The sequence below is a fragment of the Myodes glareolus genome, chromosome 23 (genome assembly GCF_982192425.1).
Source record: "Myodes glareolus chromosome 23, mMyoGla1.1, whole genome shotgun sequence".
Taxonomy (NCBI): domain Eukaryota; kingdom Metazoa; phylum Chordata; class Mammalia; order Rodentia; family Cricetidae; genus Myodes; species Myodes glareolus.
In genome coordinates this window covers 20,073,216-20,092,576 of record NC_142048.1, presented here as the reverse complement: position 1 = coordinate 20,092,576, position 19,361 = coordinate 20,073,216, and the positions used below count along the sequence as shown (strand labels likewise).

The 19,361-nt window shown below is 37.7% G+C and overlaps 1 protein-coding gene across 9 annotated transcripts in view; it reads left to right on the top strand.

The window, feature by feature from the left end:
* Positions 1–17,777, top strand: part of Asb5 (ankyrin repeat and SOCS box containing 5) — a 56,044-nt gene extending 38,267 nt beyond the window's left edge. For 6 of the 9 annotated variants that reach the window (XM_048455772.3, XM_048455774.3, XM_048455771.3 and 3 more), the window contains 6 exons: positions 3,682–3,761; positions 12,122–12,229; positions 13,036–13,186; positions 13,347–13,481; positions 15,516–15,707; positions 17,164–17,777. In XM_048455772.3, the coding sequence (XP_048311729.1) occupies positions 3,682–3,761; positions 12,122–12,229; positions 13,036–13,186; positions 13,347–13,481; positions 15,516–15,707; positions 17,164–17,291 (794 nt within the window). In that variant the 3' untranslated portion in view covers positions 17,292–17,777. Of the gene's footprint in view, positions 1–220; positions 304–339; positions 482–3,681; positions 3,762–12,121; positions 12,230–13,035; positions 13,187–13,346; positions 13,482–15,515; positions 15,708–17,163 lie in introns of those variants that run through there. The other 3 variants (XM_087900952.1, XM_048455770.3, XM_048455775.3) reach the window with 2 other exon arrangements.
* The last annotated feature ends 1,584 nt before the right edge of the window (positions 17,778–19,361 follow it).

Genomic DNA, 19,361 nt, shown 5'->3' with positions numbered 1-19,361 from the left:
ATTGATATTTAGGAAAATATTTTTTTAAAAAAAAAAAAAGCCAGAGTACCCAAACACCCAAGTCGTCCGCATCATTGCTAAGTCAGCTAAGTCAGCTCTTTAGTTGCCACGATATTGATGGGGCTAAGAACTGGAGCAGGCAAAGACTATCTAAATAACAACATGATGTCACCATAGCCAGGGACAGAAGTAAAAGAAAAATGCTTTTGTTTCATGACAGGATCCATGATCTCAAGGATGAAAATAATTTAGGGTTACTATTCTTCAAAGAAGGCAATCAACTAGAAAAAGAAAATTTTGAAGGTAATTCAGATGTCTAAACATCAAGTCATCATATTACAAGGAGCTTTCAGCTCCTTAAAATGGCTGAGCACAGCTCATAAATGACAAGGGATTTTTTTCTCATGCTGCTAAAAAAAGATGAGCCGAATATACCTCAGCAGCGGCTGCCTTGAGGTGCCATGGGGAGACGGTGACTTAGGTATGGTATAGATCTTTATGAAACTGTGTGTATATATAGATACAGATATAGATATGAAATCATGAATCTCTTTGCTCTTGCAATGTGATATTTAAGAGCAGGCTCTTACTCTGTAATAATAAACCAGATGTCTGGGAACTAGTGCTATTTCTAAATATAGACAGTCACCCCTGCATAGCTCCACACACCGTAGCAGTATGAATTTGATTAGCATGGTGAAAGTTACATTTTGTAAAAAAATAAATTCCATACTGATAATTTATCTGGATGAGTAAGGCTGAACATTTTTCAAAGGATTTTCCCCTTTATCCTAGATACACAAAGTGTAAAAATTCGAAATACTACAAAATAGATATATAGTAAGATATTTTTATCTTGTTTAGCCTTGAAAAAAATAATATAAGCATGTCCATATGGGGAAGTATGATATTTAACATTGAATATATTCAAATAGATATTTGTAGTTGCTAAATTTCTGATACTCACAGAAAAAAGCAGGAATGGGTGAAGACATTTTAAAACAGAACTTAGAATATCATCTAATATTCTTTGATTCTCGTGTTACCAAGATTAATAACAGAAATTCTCCTAAGAAATTCGAGGAAGCAAGTAACGTGAGGTTGATTGGCAGCTAGTCAAGTAAAATTTAAAACCAATAATTTTTGTATAAGGTGATGTGTATATTTGTAGATAATTTCTTTAATAGATTGATTCATTTGTTGATTAATTAATTGATGAACTCACAAAGAAAAAGTGTAATGCAATTACTTATTGTGCTCAAGCTGGAACCAGTTACTGTGAACATCAGTACAGTCAAAAAGATGAATCCATCATTAGAATGCAGAAGACAGTTTGCTGGAAGGACTGTGGAGGATCCTTCTGCTGTAAACCTTGTTAGCTTTGTTGATTCTTAAAGGCCTTCACAATGCTGGGAAGGCCTGGGCCTAAAATAAACTTCAAAGATCATTTTTCGAGACCTTTGTCAGTCTTAACATTCAGAAGTCTTACATAGCAACAGTTGGAAAATGTGTAGTCATAATGAAGTAGAATCACATTATTTAGTGTCTGTTGTTAGAATAAATAAAAAATGCTGAGCTTTATTACATCATTAATAGGAACTAAAAAACTGGCATTGTAAATATTATGATTGAATTCAATCATATATCTAAGCATTGTTTATTTGAGACTCAGTGATTCCCTACCTCTCTGTTGATGAAACTGAATGTAGTGGCAATCTATTTTGAAAGGTAACAATTTTCATATTTTCTTGCTTGAATATTCACAGTGAGGACTAATCTACATTTGAAGTGCTCCGGTACTTCATTTTGCGTTAAATTTTCAGCGACAGAATAAACCAATGTGGATGATTTGTTAGGCATCATGTTTCACCCTGGAATCTTGGTCACAGCACACATTGTGGAGGTCAGATGACAGTTAGGGGGAGTTGGTTGTCCCCTTCAACCTTTTGGGTTCCAGGGATCCAACTCAAGCTGACAAAGCACTCTTACCCTGATGGGCACCTCGCCAGCCCTTTCTTTCTTTTTGTGAAAGGTGCATGTGCCTGGGTGTGCGTTAGTTTGTGTGTATGTGGGTGCTCACACAGGTAAAGTGTTTAGACAGCAGGTAAAGGGCTTAGACTAGGGCCATACACACAGTGCACCTCTTTAACATTAACTATGACCACTATGATTTGCAGGTAAACAGGAAAGAAAAAAGGCACTCTTGCCCCCTCTACCTTAGTATTTCCATTTTCAGTAAAATACTCTTATGCCATTAGATGTAAAGATTCTGCTGCGTGGCCAGTGACCTCAGTACTCTGTGTCAGGCTCGTGTGCTTACTTATTTTTCCTTGTCCTGTGTACCCAGACTGTATTCAGTGGAATTATTTAGGTGTCATTTACAGGGTTCTGGTCAGTTTGTGGAAAGATTATCATACTGATTCACAGGTAGAATCAAGAGGGCTTTTGAATTTTCTAAATGGTGGAAATAATGAAGTCATTTCTAAAATACAGAATTCTACTGTACTTATACCACTAATAATTTCATTATATAAAGTTTAGATAGAAATTTCATAAAATGAATTGTTGACTAATATTCAACGGACTATATTAATTTATGAAGAAAAATTAATCGGTGGCCTTAAAATGTGTGTTTATTCTATCCTATGGATTTAACAAGGAAGAGAAGTAGATGGAAGACAGATATTAGTATTCATAATTATACTATGTTATGAATATTTTTAGTCAGGTTTGGTTTTGTTTCTTAAATTTTATTTAAATAAATGTTTTCTGACATGGATAGCCTCCTTATTTAATCACTTTAAATCGTATATTATTATCTTTACTATCCAGTAAATTAAACCAATAGAGACAGAACTGGGGCTCTTTTAACTGCAGGAATCATGTTGAACCAGTCCAGCCTACTTTCTAACTGCTTGACTGAACACAAGGAGAGAAAGAAGCAGTTGATGTGTCTCTTGCAAAGAGGGAGAGGACAGTTCATGCACAAAGACCTCTTTTCCTAATGGGTGGGATACAAGAGGCACCTGAGAAGAGGAAATGGAGGGGCATGACATCTAGACTGGAAGATAAATGCCCTGGCTTACTCACAGCTAATACACAGAGAATGTGTGATCTACCAGTGGGCCTTTGACAATATTAGCACCATTTCCAAAATAGTTGACTCTGTGTCCCCTTTGACAACACCTTTCTGGGACCTATCTAGGTTATGCCATGACCCAGACTTGGGGCTCACCTACTTGACCTTCTTAGCAACAAGTTGAAGCTCATACACATCAGGACCAGGAGAATCTGAAGCCTGGGGTGAGGAGAGATAATGCGGCAGACTCAGAGTGTGAAGCCATGGGTTTGGCTGTTAGCGCTACTAAAAATCCAATAAGCACATCATTTCTGCTTATATACAAAAAAGCAAGTAGTCCAAACTCTGAACTTTTTGTGTGCCCCATCCTTTTTGGTTGATAACTTAGTAGATACTGTAAGTCTGATGTAAGTCAATTCTAAACAAATACAGCCATCTGCATTTACAAACTCACTAGTGGGATACTTCAGCTAAAGATCAAGTTTTCTAAAATATGGGATCAGTAACTGGATCACTTTGCTAAATGCTGGATGTGAATAATTTACATTGAACCTAACAGAGTTTATGTTGACCCACAGGATCTTGTAATTCTTTTTTGACAGGCTCCTGGGCAGATCGATCACCACTGCATGAAGCTGCAAGTCAAGGTCGACTTCTTGCTCTGAGGACACTATTATCACAAGTAAACTACTACATTATACTTCAAAATAAATAATCTCCCTTCCCATGAGCACAGATCACTGTCAAAGCAAATCCATTTGAAATAAACTTTTTTTTCCTTTTTTTAAAAATTTATTTATTTATTTATTTATAAAAATTTCCACTTTCTCCCCTACTCCCAATCCCCTACCACTCCCCCACTCCCTCTTCTCCTCCCTCTCCAGTCCTAAGAGCAGTCAGGGTTTCCTGCCCTGTGGGAAGTTCAAGGTCCTCCCCCTTCCCTCCAGGTCTAGGAAGGTGAGCACCCAAACAGACTAGGATCCCAAAAAGCCAGTACATGCAGACGAAACAAGACCCAGTGCCATTGTCAATGGCTTCTCAGTCAGCCCCCATGTCAGCCACATTCAGAGAATCCAGTTTGATCACATGCTCGTTCAGTCCCTGTCCAGCTGACCTTGGTGAGCTCTCATTAGATAAGTTCCAATGTATCAGTACTCCTCGCAGTCCTGACATCCTTTTTCATGTTCTCCCTTCTTCTGCTCCTCTTTTGGACCTTGAGGGCTCAGTCCAGTGCTCCAATGTGGGTTTCCGTCTCTATCTCCATCCATCGTCGGATGAGGGTTTCCTCTGCTCCTGCCTTCCTTGCTCACGTTCTCCCTCCATCTGCTTCTCATTTGGACTTAGGGAGTTAAGTCCAGTGTTCCAATATGTGTCTGTCTCTATCCATCCATCGCCAGATGAAGGTTCTATGGTGATATGCAAAATATTCATCAGTATGGTTATGGACCAAGGCCAGCTCAGGCACCCTCTCCTCTGCTGCCCAGGGAACAATCTGGGGACCTCTCCTTGGGCCTGGGAACCCCTCCAGAATCAAGTCTCATGCAAACCCTAAAATGGCTCCCTTAGTTGAGATATATACCTCCCTGCTCCCATAATCATCCTTCCTCCCTCCCCCCATGCCACTCCCCCATGCTATCCCCAATCCTCCCCCTCTCTCTTCTCTCTATCCCTCTCCCCTTAATTCCACCCCTCCATCCCCCATGCACCCAAGTTTGCCTGGCAATCTTGTCTACTTCCAATATCCAGGAGGATAACTATATGATTTTCTTCAGGTTCACCTTCTTATTTAGCTTCTCTAGGATCACGAATTATAGGCTCAAAGACCTTTAATTAAGGCTAGAATCCACTTATGAGTGAGTACATACCATATTCCTCTTTTTGGGTCTGGGTTACCTCACTCAGTAAAGTGTTTTCTATTTCCATCCATTTGCATGCAAAATTCAAGATGTCATTGTTTTTTACCGCTGATTAAAACTCTAATGTGTATATGTTCCACACCTTCTTTAACCATTCTTCTATTGAGGGGCACCTAGGTTGTTTCCAGATTCTGGCTATTACAAATAGTGCAGCAATGAACATAGTTGAACAAATGCTTTTGTAGTATGATAGGGCATCTCTTGGGTATATTCCCAAGAGTGGAATTGCTGGGTCCTGAGGGACGTTGACTCCCAGTTTCCTGAGAAACCGCCACACTGATTTCTACAGTGGCTGCACAAGTTTGAATTCCCACCAGCAATGGATGAGTGTTCCCCTCACTCCACATCCTCTCCAGCAAAAGCTATCATTGGTGTTTTTGAGTTTAGCTATTCTGACAGGTATAAGATGGTATCTCAAAGTTGTTTTGATTTTTATTTCCCTGATCGCTAAGAAGGTTGAGCATGACCTTAAGTGTCTTTTGGCCATTCAAAGTTCATCTGTTGTGAATTCTCTGTTCAGATCAGTACCCCATTTTTTAATTGGGTTAAGTAGAGTTTTAGTGTCTAGTTTCTTGAGTTCTTTGTATATTTTGGAGATCAGACCTTTGTCTGATGAAGCGTTGGTGAAGATCTTCTCCCAGTCTGAAGGTAGCCTTTTTGACTTATTGACAGTGTCCTTTGCTTTACAAAAGCTTCTCAGTTTCAGGAGGTCCCATTTATTCATTGATTCTCTTATTGTCTGTGCTACTGGGGTTCTACTTAGGAAGTGGTCTCCTGTGCCTATGTCTTGTAGACTACTTCCCACTTTCTCTTCTATCAGGTTCAAAGTGGTCAGATTAATGTTGATGTCTTTAATCCATTTGGACTTGAGTTTTGTGCATGGTGAGTGATATGGATCTACTTTCATTCTTCTACAGGTTGACATCCAGTTATGCCAGCACCATTTGTTAAAGATGCTTTCCTCCTTCCATTGTATACCTTTAGCTTCCTTGTCGAAAATCAGGTGTTCATAGGTTTGTGGGTTAATATCCGGGTCTTCTATTCAATTCCATAGATCGACTTCTCTGTTCTTATGCCAATACCAAGCTGTTTTCAATACTGTAGCTCTGTAATAGAGTTTGAAGTCAGGGATGGTAATGCCTCCAGAAGTTCTTTTATTGTATAAGATTGTTTTGGCTATTCTGGGTTTTTTGTTTTGCCATATAAACTTGATTATTGTTCTCTCAAGGTCTGTGAAGAAGTTTGATGGGATTTTGATGGGATTGCATTGAATCTATAGATTGTTTTGGTAAAATTGCCCTTTTTACTATGTTGATTCTCCCAATCCAAGAACAGGGGAAATCTTTCCATTTTCTTGTATCTTCCTCAATTTCTTTCTTCAAAGACTTAAAGTTCTCGTCAAATACGTCTTTCACTTCCTTGGTCAGATTTATCCCAAGATATTTTATGCTATTTGTGGCTATCGTGAAAGGTGAAGTTTCTCTGATTTCCCTCCCTGCTTCTTTATCCTTTGTGTATAGGAAAGCAACTGATTTTTTGGAGTTGATCTTATATCCTGCCACATTATTAAAGGTGTATATCAGCTGTAGGAGTTCCTTGGTAGAGTTCTTTTGGTAGAGTTTATGTACACTATCATATCATCTGCAAATAACGAAAGTTTAACTTCATCCTTTCCAATTCGAATCCCCTTGATCTCCTTATGTTGTCTTATTGCTATTGCTAGAACTTCAAGCACTATATTGAAGAGGTATGGAGAGAGTGTACAGTCTTGTCGTGTTCCTGATTTTAGTGGAATGGCTTTGAGTTTCTCTCCATTCAATTTGATGTTAGCTGTTGGCTTGCTGTAAATAGCTTTTATTATATTTAGGTATGATCCTTGTATCCCATATTGCTCCAACACCTTTATCATAAAGGGGTGTTGAATTGTGTCAAATCCTTATTCAGCATCCAATGAAATGATCATATGGTTTTTTTTTTCTTTCAGTTTATTTATATGATGGATTACATTGATAGATTTGCGTATGTTGAACCAGCCCTGCATTTCTGGGATGAAGCCTACTTGATCATAATGGATAATTTTTCTAATGTGCTCTTGGATTTGGTTTGCCAGTATTTTATTGAGAATTTTCACTTCGATTTCATGAGTGAGATTAGCCTGTAATTTTCTTTCTTGGTTGTGTCTTTGTGTGGTTTTGCTATCAGAGTAACTGTAGCTTCATAAAAGGAGTTTGGCAATGATTCTTCTGTTTCTATATTGTGGAATACATTAAGGAGTATAGGTATTACCTCTTCCTGGAAGTTCTGGCAGAATTCTGAATTGAAACCATCTGGTCCTGGGCTTTTTTGGTAGGGAGATTTTTGATAACAGCTTCTAATTCTTCACGACTAACATGTCTATTTAGATTGTTCACCTGTTCTTGGTTCAACTTTGGTATATGGTACTTATCTTTAAAAAAATGTCCATTTCTTTTATATTTTCCAATTTTGTGGCATACAGGCTTTTGTAGTATGATCTAATGATTCTCTGAATTTTCTCTGTGTCTGTAGTTATGTCCCCCTTTTCATTTCTGATCTTATTAATTTGCATATTCTCTCTGTGTCGTTTGATTAGTTTGGATAGGGGTTTGTCGATCTTGTTGATTTTCTCCAAGAACCAGCTTTTTGTTTCATTGATTCTTTGGATTGTTTTCTGTGTTTCTATTTTGTTGATTTCAGCCCTCAGTCTGATTATTTCCAGTCTTCTGCTCCTCCTGGGTGAATTTGCTTCTTTTTTTTTCTAGAGCTTTCAAGTGTGCTGTTAAGTCTCCAATGTGTGCTTTCTCCGTTTTCTTTAATTGGGCACTTAGTGCTATGAACTTTCCTCTTAGCACTGCTTTCATAGTGTCCCATAGGTTTAAGTATGTTGTGTCTTCATTTTTATTAAATTTAAGGAAGACTTTAATTTCTTCCTTTATTTCTTCCTTGACCCTGTGGTGATTTAGTAGTTGACTGTTCAGCTTCCATGAGTTTGTTGGCTTCCTGGGGGTAGCACTGTTGTTGAATTCTAACTTTAATCCATGGTGATCTGACAAGACACAGGTGGTTACTAATATTTTTTTGTATCTGTGGAAGTTTGCTTTGTTACCGAGTATGTGGTCAATTTTCAAGAAGGTTCCATGAACTGCAGAGAAGAAGGTATATTCTTTCCTATTTGGGTGGAATGTTCTATAGATGTCTGTTAAGTCCATTTGATTCAATACCTCTATTAATTCTCTTATTTCTCTGTTAGGTTTCTGTCTGATTGACCTGTCCATTGGTGAGAGAGGTGTGTTGAAGTCTCCTACTATTAGTGTGTGTGGTTTGATGATTGCCTTAAGTTCTAGAAGTGTTTCTTTTACATAAGTGGGTGCCTTTATATTAGGGGCATATATATTCAGGATTGAGACTTCTTCCTGATGAATTGTTCCTGTTATGAGTATGAAATGTCCATCTCCAACTTTTCTGATTGATTTCAGTTTGAAGTCAATTTTGTTAGATATTAGAATGGCCACACCCGCTTGTTACTTAGGACCATTTGCTTGGAAAACCTTTTCCCAACCCTTTACTCTGAGTAGGTGTCTGTCTTTGTGGTTGAGGTGTGTTTCTTGTAAACAGCAGAATGTTGGATCCTGTTTTCGTATCCAATCTCTTAGTCTGTGCCTCTTTATAGGTGAATTGAGTCCATTGATATTAAGTGATAATAATGACCAGTGGTTGTTGTCTCCGGTTATTTTCTCTCTCTTTTGTTTTTTTTTTTTTTTTTTGGTGGGGGTAGTAGAGTGTATTTGTTTCCTTTCTTTTAGTTTTGCTTGTGAAGAGTCACTAGATGTCTGAGTTATTGTAGGCAGTATTGGCAATGTTGGATTCCTTGGGTTGTGATTTGCCTTCTAATACTTTCTGCAAGGCTGGATTTTTGGCTACGTATTGTTTAAATTTGTTTTTATCCTGAAATATTTTGTTTTCTCCGTTGATAGTGAATGATAGCTTGGCTGGGTATAGTAGTCTGGGCTTGCATCCATGGTCTCTTAGTTTCTGCAGTACCTCTTTCCAGGACCTTCTGGCTTTCATGGTTTCCATAGAGATGTCTGGTGTAAGTCTGATAGGTTTACGTTTATAAGTTACTTGACCTTTATCCTTTGCAGCTCTTAATATTCTTTCTTTAATCTGAATGTTTTATATTTTAATTATTATATGTCGAGGGGATTTTTTTTGATCCAGTTTATTCGGTGTTCTGTATACTTCTTGAACCTTCATAGGGATATCGTTCTTTAGGTTGGGGAAGTTTTCTTCTACAATTTTGTTGAATTATTTTCTGGGCCTTTGATCTGCAATTCTTCTCCTTCTTCTATCCCTATTATTCTTAGATTTGGTTTTTTTATTGTGTCCCACATTTCCTGAATGTGTTGTGATGAGAATTTGTTGGATTTGCTGTTTTCTTTGGTCAGAGCGTTTATTTTCTCTATGGTGTCTTCAGAGTCTGAGATTCGTTCTTCTATCTCTTGTATTTTATTGGTTATGCTTGTTTCTGAAGTCTGTGTTCGTTTACCTAGATTTTCCATAGCCAGCTGGCACTCGGTTTGAAATAAACTTTCTTAATTGCTACTACTGCTCCTTCTTTATAACTTGTATCAGATAAGACATTAGTTCCTGTTTTACATTTGAAATTCTTTTTTGAGTACTTTGTCATAAAGCTATGTCTTCCTATTTCAAATTTCTCTTGCAGTATAGTTGAATACTAATATGGATTTTAGAAATTAGTTATTGCATTTATGTGTTATTTATTAAGCACTCTAAATATGTGTACTTTTATGTAGTATGTGCAGTTAACTATAGACTTAGTTCAGTCATATGACTCTAAAGAGGTAGCCAGTCCAGATGTTTAAACAGCATATTTTACATTATGGTAATTTATGGTGAACTGCCTGTGAAGTCAGTAGAATGCTCATTTCTATACCTGCTTACTTCATCAGAGGGAGCAGAGGGAGAAAGAAAAGCATAGATTCCTCTTGCAAACAGAAAGTGAACTAAGCTTGAATCAGTGCATTACATATTATCAGCTTCTAGTCTGACTGTAATGTATACTCAGGGCGTTAGTGATTCCCGGTGTCACAAAGAAAGGAATTTCTCAGATGGTTATGAGAAAGAACGGTTTCTAACAACATAGTTGGAACAACACCTGACACTTGATGCAGCCACAGCCTCCCCAAGTTTCAGTTTCTCACCTGTAACATGAAGATGTGTCCAAGGTGTTCCCTTGGAGTGTCTGGTCCTGTGACAGCCATGTGACTGTTTTACTCATCACTTCATGGTGGAGGAAGGACCTGTGTAAAAAGGTCAGTGGTTTCAAAGGCTAATCCCCTGGAGAGGGTCACATAATGCTTTCAGAGGACGGCAGTCCCAGTGTTTCTCAATGTGCCTCCTCCCCACAGATGATGCCAACCCTGAGGAGGGAGAGGCTGCCGCAGCACCCTCTCACATGCTTCCATCATCAGGTCACACTAGGATGTGGCCACATCTCCTCAAACCAGACTGGTTACTAGGAACTTGAAATCTTGAAAATGATAAGGATAGGACTGATAGAAATTCGACTTTCTAGCAACAAAAATACACTGTGATTGTCTGTCTGTGCCTCCATGTGTTCCCCTGAGACGGTGTATGACACTCTATGCTAAGATCTTGCCTTGAAACTTCATATAAAGTTCTTAGTAAAATTATCAATAGTAAACCATGAATTATTAATGATCTCCAGGAGGCAAAGAATCTTACATCCTAATAATTTTATATGATTTAGTCTGATATTATAAGCTTAATTAGAGCATGATGCTTATTAAGCTAGAGAATTAAATGAAATCTCTTATTTCCCACTCAGTGGGAACAGTAATAATTGTCATAAAAGTATTATCCCATTTAAATCTCATGACCACCCTAAATTTAGAATGCAAAATATTTGTTCCAATTATCATGATTATTGTGAGTCATGCTTTAAACACAAATCTAATTTTTAGCTCAGAGTTCTCAACCTTACTGTATAACTCAATCATATCTATTAAATGAATAGCTATTTTCATGACACATTCATAAATCAATTTACAAGCATTTATTTGTCCAGTCTGGATTGACCATTGAGTTTATGATTTTTTAAAAAAGTCTTTGATTCTATAAAATAAAGAATAGAGAACCAATATCCCTCCAAAGGTCTTAAGAAAATGAACTTTAAAGAAAATGTGCCAGAATCTATTAGCAAAGTACTTAGCAATATTAGGTGATACTGCTATAGTAATGGCAGTGTTCTTAACCCTCAAATGTGTCATAAATGGGACACATTACAATGATTACATATTTACAGGCACAGTGTAGTAAAATGTGTATAAAATGTGTAATGACCAAACCAACGTAGCTAATTTTTTCCATCTCATAATTTTACTAACACTTAATAATTGTGCATATTTATTGAGTATAGTATGACATTCCAACACATGTATTCACTGTTGCTGGGCAAAATAGAATAATTCATTTATAGTAGTTACTCTTCTCATTACTGAGACTAATTATCCTACAAGAAGGCACTGTGGGGACAGGTTTGTTCAGATTCACGCTGTCACGTAGGGGAGGCTGGTTGTCTGGGGCTCCAGCAGGAGCGAGGCGACAGCTGACCACATAGTTTGTTATATTTCCACAAGAAAGAAACAGAGCAGACTGATCAGAAGCAGCAGGAATATAACCATAAACTCATCCTGCACCAAAGTGGTCTACTTCAGTCAGTTCGGCTTGTCCTCACACAAGTTCTAGGACAGAACCATAAGTAAGAATTTGATACGGAGTATTAAGTAGGCAGTTGGCACAGAAAGACAAACACCACATATAGATAAGGATTAAAATGTTGACTTGAAGACAGAATAATGACGAACTGAAATTAAAGAGCTCCGAACATGGTCAGATGAGGTTATAGTGACTTAACATGCATACTGTGTATAACAGGAAGAGGACTAAAGAGTCTCAACAGCTGACTCAGCTGCTACACTGGTCAGATCCTTTCCTCTTTAAACAATCTCCGTGACATTGACAAGGATGGCGGGATGACATTGTATACCTTCTTGTCTCACTGTAGGGTTATAATGTAAATGCAGTAACCATAGACAACATCACCCCCCTCCACGAGGCCTGCCTGGGAGATCATGCGGCATGTGCAAGGACTCTTCTGGAAGCTGGAGCTAATGTAAGTAGTAACAGGAAGTCAAGAACGTAACATCTACTGACCCAGAGCACAAAACTTCTCATTTTATTTTCCTTTCCTTCTGTCTTAGCAGTAAGTATTGAAGACACAACAATACAAACAATGCCCTAGGACTCCCTCAGCCTACTCAAGAAACCTGCAGAGGAATCCCAGTCATTGTGTAGAGTGGTGTTTTGATGATCTTTAGACTTTCTGTTTTCGGGAATCAAAATAACAACAGATGACCATCTGTATCTTGTATCCTTGCTTGTTTTCTTAACAAGTTTCCAGAAAAATTCTCAGGAATAATAGCTATGGTACATACTTGTATTCCTGGATCTTTGGAAGCAGGGTAATGAGCAGTTATATAGTAAGTTGGAGGAAACCAGAGATCCTCTCAAAATACATACATACATACATTTATACATACAAATTTCAGAATAAAATCAATACCACATTGAAATATCCACTAGTAAAGTGACCTTGTCATTTCCTTCACTGTTACTACTTGCTGCTTCCTTTTTTGAGTTGTTGATTTTGTGTGAGTTCTATATCTGAATATTGACTTTTCAATGAACAATATCAGGGTGCCCATTCCTGTGACTGTTCTCCCACCTCATGTTTCTGCTTATTTCCTGAAGGTGTGAAGCTTGTCTCATTGATGAGTATGAAGTAAATACACACTGTCATATTTACAGTGCACACTTCCCAATTAGCGAGTCACGTAGCTTTGACCAATGCATCAACAAGTTCCTTAGTCCTGCATGATTTATGAATCATCTCATTCTCCGATTTCGGGTTCTGTTTAGGCAAATGCAATCACGGTAGACGGCGTGACTCCCTTGTTCAATGCATGCTCACAAGGCAGTGCAAGCTGTGTAGAACTTCTTTTGGAATATGGTGCCAAAGCCCAACCGGAGTCCTGTTTACCATCCCCAACACATGAGGCTGCGAGTAAAGGTTAGTTACGTGGTTAAGTTAAAAAGGGAAACTATCCCCAGATGTGCATACTCCTATGTGTCTCTCAATGACTTATACTTCTGTAGAAAACACGAGTCGAGGTACAAGTTCAAGAGAGAACATTAACAAAAAGTGAAACTGTCTTTTCTTGTGTTGGCAGGGCACCATGAATGTCTCGACGTTCTGATAGCCTGGGGCATCGATGTTGACCAACACATTCATCACCTGGGAACTCCTCTTTATGTAGCGTGTATGTCACAGCAGTACCACTGCGTCTGGAAGCTTCTTTATGCTGGTACTTTTTCATTCTCTCCATGTTTGTAGATAATTAATTGTTCATCTAGCTAAGCTTCTTTCTAAGATTCTCCAGACTGAATATGATGTTGCTAAGTATGTAAAGAAACCCCACAAAAACTTAGGGGCTCTGAGTACTTGGATAACCCTATTGCCTACCATAGAAAAACCCATAGACTGTCCCAGACTTTGGACTTTCTGTCCTGTTGCTTGAAAAAGCTTACTGCCTTTCCATCTAAGTTCCTCAAAGCTCAGTGTTTGCTCCGTGAGAAACAACCCTAATCCATTCAGAATTTGGTGGTCACTCTCACATTAGAGCTGGAAACTCCTTGGAGATGGTTTGTGCCCTGCCCCCCACTGCCATTATCTATTTTCTCTATCAGGGTGCCACTTTGTTGTGTGGTAGCTACTTAGGATATACATGAATGAGACACTAGAGTTTTGTGTTGTTTGTTTTGTTTGTGACTAAAATACACTATTTACTTCTGGCATATTCAGACATATAATTTTATCAACCCCTTAATATATTACTCACAGTGTCTTACCTGACCTATACATGTCTTATGAGCAGGACGTCACACCCCCTATTTTATTTCACATTGCACATAGAACTGCGAAAATGAATTCTGTTAATATTGATAAATTATTTCCTAGATAAATTGATCATACATTTGGTATAACCAATACAATATATGCTTTATCACCCATTTTTCCCACCAAACACTTTAGTATATGTTAAAGAACATTAGAAATTATTGTTAGCAATCGTTGATAGGTTGCTATTTTCAGGCTCCTTTCCTCTCTTAAAGTTGATAATCCCAATGAAGTTTGTGATTTCTTTATGGAAATTTGGCCAAGAGACATTTCTCGACTACGTATTTCATATTTATTTAAAAATAGTGAAAGCAATTATTTCTACTGAAAGCTAAAAGCATAAGGGAGCTATGAAGAAACTTAATACGAACTGATTCTTGTGGGTGTGGGTAATTTTACAAACTATCAAAAGGCTGACTCAGAAAGCACGTATGACTTTTGACAGTTATTTCTTGGTTTCTAACCATTTGTATACTAGCCAATAGTATTACTAAACTTTTATAGTGTTAAATACTAGAGTCATTGAATGACCCTTGTGAGCCAGACTTGGGCTAAGATGAATAACCAAGCAGTAGAAAATTTTGTATATAGGCTTATGTTTTTCAATGCGAACATGTTCAAGTTTGAGGTTTTATGCAGATATCATTGAAGTGTTTTTCCACTACAGAGGCTTTTAGTCTTTGTGTGTTTACTGACTGAAATTACGCAAGTGAAAATCGGCAGGCTAATTTATATACATTTTACCTAAATGATTCACATATTGATATTCATGAATTTTCAAAGAAACCAATAAGTTTTCTTGCCTTAAATGAAAATAACGAAAACAATATTATTCCAAATAACTTTAAGAGCTATTATCTATGATAAAAGTATGTATGTGCAAACTTAACAATGCTTTTAGGCTGGTGAGATGGCTCAGTGTGCAAGGACACTTGCCTTGCAAGTCTGATGATCTGAATTCAATCCCTGGAGACCATGTGAAGATGGAAGAAGAGAACTGAATCCTTGAAGCTGCCCTGCGATCAAAACATGCACACTAAGGCATACAGACCTACACACACATCTCAAGTGTGCATGTGTGTGTGCATGTGCACGTGCAAGTGTGCGCGCACATGCACACACAAACACACACACACACACACAGGAATAATAATTAAGAACCTTTTCAAAATTAAAAGGCTCTTTCTCCTGACATCGTTTCAGATGTCAATAAAAAATACCCAGAAAAGTATTTGAAAATAATATGACTAATGTGTATACCTCCATATCCAGAGGTAGCAAATTTAAGATTTTCTGTAACAGCTCATCACCAATAAATATCCTTTATGTAAATATCCTTTATGTACCCTTCCCCGAGTTGTCTTCCTCCCTTTTACCTGCAAAGGTAACTACTCATGTAATAATTGCTTTTTAAAAATCATTCCTGTCTCCTTCCGTACAGGTGCTGATGTCCACAGAGGCAGGTATTGGGACACGCCACTCCATGCTGCTGCTCAGAAGCCCAGTACTGAAATTGTGAACTTGCTGCTAGAATTCGGAGCAGACATCAATGCCAAGAACACAGACCTTCTGCGGCCAGTTGATATGGCTACATCTAACAGTGCTGTAGAGAGACTACTTCTTCAACATGAAGGTAGGGAGAATGTATGGGGGTGTTTATAAATGCAAACATATGAAACAGATGAAAACAGATGAAACAAAAGGATGAAAGTGAAAGTGCTTTATTACTCTATGAAGTAGCAATGACATAAAGTTTCAAGTGTTTGTTGTGAGAACCAAAAAATTCAACGTGGGCTCTATGGAAGGAAAATATAATGATTTTAAGATTTTTATTGAATCTAAACTTTTATTTTCCTTTAGTAAAATATGTTGAACTTGTTTCAACAATAAATCATATGCCATTTTCTGATGCAATATCTATTTAGATGCACTATTTTTAAAAATATTTGAGCACATGGCATGGTGGCATAGGCCTTTACTCCCAGCACTCGGGAGGCAGAGACAGGCAGATCTCTGTTCATGTTCAAAAAATAACAACGATCCTGAGAACTGGGTATTTGAGCCTTAGATCTAGCAAAAAAGCGCAGCAGCAAATACTAGGCTAGTTCTCTACCAATGAGTCACATTTCCAAGCACCCAAATCCCCCAGATCCCTTCTGGCTCCCCTGTAACTTTGGGGGGTTTTGTTGTTGTTTTGGGCACGGTTTTCTGTATCTTGTGCTGGCCTTGAACTCATAGATAGCTAAGGATGACCTTAAAAATTAATTCTCTGACTGTGCCTCTCAAGTGCTAGGATTATAGACATGTCCCACTAAGCCTAGTTCATGTATTGCTGTGGAGCAAACTGAAACTCCATGTGTTCTAGGCAAGCAGTCTGCAACTGAGCTCTATCCCCAACCCATTCAAGCCCCATTTTATAAGGTGTGGTTCATGTTCTCTAGTGTGTTGTAGATACATACTAAGAAAAGAGGTTTTTTTTTAACCTTTAAGTCTTTTTTCAAGCAACTTTTATAAAGGTTAGTTCAGAATATAATTTTAATTTTAAAGTTTGCCTTTATGATCTATATCTTGGTTCTTGAGTTAAATCTCCTTTAAAGATAAGAATTTGTTCTGAAAATTCTATGAAGCAAGAATTTTAATAATCTACAAGATAATTATGTATGTTATTATGTATTTGTATTTTGTATGTGTGAGTGTTTTGCCAGCTTGCATGTTAGTGCACTGCATTCCTGGTGTCTCCAAGAGCCAGAGAGTGTACCAGATGGCCTGGAATGGGAGTTAAGGATCTTTTGTCAGCCATTGCATGCTGTGGGTGCTGGGAAGTGAACTCAAGTCCTCTGTAGGAGGAGCAAGTGCTCTTAGCTGCTGAGCCACCTCTCCAGCAATTTGAAGACTGTAATGATTTAAAGAACATGTATGGTACATTCAATCATGAGACATATCTCAAGATCTCTAAAGTAAAGGCAATATAAATAATGAAAAACGTTTGTCATTAGCCAAATAAATTTACTGATTTATGCTTTTATTTAATATAGCTTTTCACATATAAAAATTCATTTTTTAATAAATATGTCGATGTCTTCTTGTAGCTACCCCAAGTTCTCTTTGCCAACTCTGTCGACTCTGTATCCGCAACTACATAGGAAGACAAAGGTTGCACCTTATCTCCCAGCTCCAGCTACCAACGTTGCTGCAGAATTTCATACAGTATCGATAACACAGTAAATAGTTTTACATTCTTTGAAAATCAAAACTTTATATTTCGTTTTCATTTTAAAATATAGATTGATATGGGTGAGGGCAAGTATAGTTCACCTAGGGAAGCTTTGAAATCTCAACAGAGTTTCATTGAAGAATACTCACTAGTACTGTTTATGAATTTTTATGGTCTTTTGAACTGTAATACGTTTAAAATATCTATACTATCTTAGCAATCTCAGTATACCTTCTTGACTTAGGGGAATATGAGAATTTACTCATTTTATGTTTTTTATTATAGAGCAGAAAGTTGCATACTTTTACTAAATTTTTAATTCAATTATAAATTTCATACTGTGTTACATTTTGAAGAATCTGTATTCTTCAAATAATGGGCTAACTGTAATTTCAGCTACTACCATTGGCTATCTCTGTATTTTTAATATTGACAAAAATTTTAGAGCAACTAATATGCTTTTTGAAATAAAGATGAATTATACACTTGGCTGTTGTAATGTCTTTCCTCCTCTGTACAGAGCTCAAATTTGCTTTCACATAGATAGTCTTGTGGTAGACTAAATTACCGAAGGACTGACAGTCCTGCCTAGGCAACAGATGTGGGAGGTTCAGCACCTGTGAGGGCTATTTATAGACCTTCTCAAGAGATGTTTCACAAGGTCTGACGTCAATGCTTCCAGATGTTACCGTACTCTGAAAATAATGGACCTTATGCCTCCGTGACGAAGTCATGAGTTACATTCACACAGTGAATGAGTTCTGCGATAACTGTCCCAGAAGAGTAGGTACCAGGGCTCCCTAACTCCTTAGGGTCTACACTTTAAGTGACTGGGTCACTCTATTGATACGTGAATCCCTTGGTTTCGGTCTTTGAAATAGGGTCAATGATCAAGGAAGCAGATGAATTCATTCTATATATATCCTGTTTCTTTTGTTTGACATTAAGATGAAGGGGACTGTCTTACTATAAAGAATTACACATAACCCTACAGCAGGGATTCTCAACTTGTGGATAATGACCCCTTACGGGGGTCAAATTGACCCTTTCATGCGGGTCCCAAAGCAGATATCCTGACTATCAGATATCTATATTAAAATTCATAATAAGAACAAAATTACAGTTATGAAGTAGCAATGAAAATAATTTTATGGTTTGAGGTCACCACAACATGAGGAACTGTGCTAAAGGGTCGCAGATTTAGGAAGGCAGAAAGCTGCTGCTCTAGCAGGAGGTTAGAAGACGCATGTTAATATTCCTTAAGAGGAAGATGATACACATGTGTCTTTGGTAAGGGGAGACATGTGACTTTGATACAATACAACCTACAGAAAACTCACATCAGAAAAGACAATCAACAAAGGATTGTCCCTTAGTGTGAACACAGGTGGGCACAGGGCTCTAAAGATAATCACACCCACAATCCTACTGAAAGCTTTAATTATTCTTGAAAGAGTAATGTTTTTAGTTAGTTGTCATGGAAATGTAGTTTTAAGATAAGATGCTTTAGATGTGTTCTCAGCAGAGGGCAGAACAGCAACGTGATGACTTGACGTCTATTTTCTGTCTCTTGTATGGTGAACCTTCTTTGATGTAAAGATCTTTCTGACAAGAACACATCCCAGCCCCCATAACATTTTTATAACATCTGCTTTCTTGACACATTCAAGACTTGCAGAGGTAAACACAAATACTGAGAACGAATTTCACAGACATCTTCTCAAAGTTAGATGTCCTCCCTGGAAAAAGTGGAGTGAGAGAGGAGTTTACCAAGGAAAGTTAGAGATTACTGAATTGGCTGAGTTTGGTCAAATTTCACTTGGGAAAGGGAAGCTTGAGGTAACAAAAGTAAATAAGTTCTATTCTGAGTAGACTTTTTGCAAACAGCATGTAGTTTTTTCCAGTTTTCACTCCCAATATGTGGTTTTCATAGGCTAAAATTACTTTGACCCCAATATTACTTGTAAAAATATTTAGTAAGGGCCTAGATGATAAAATCTCTTGCCATACAGAGGATTTGGTTCAACCCCCCCAGAACCCATGTAAATGTTGAGAACTATTTGATTTGAAATA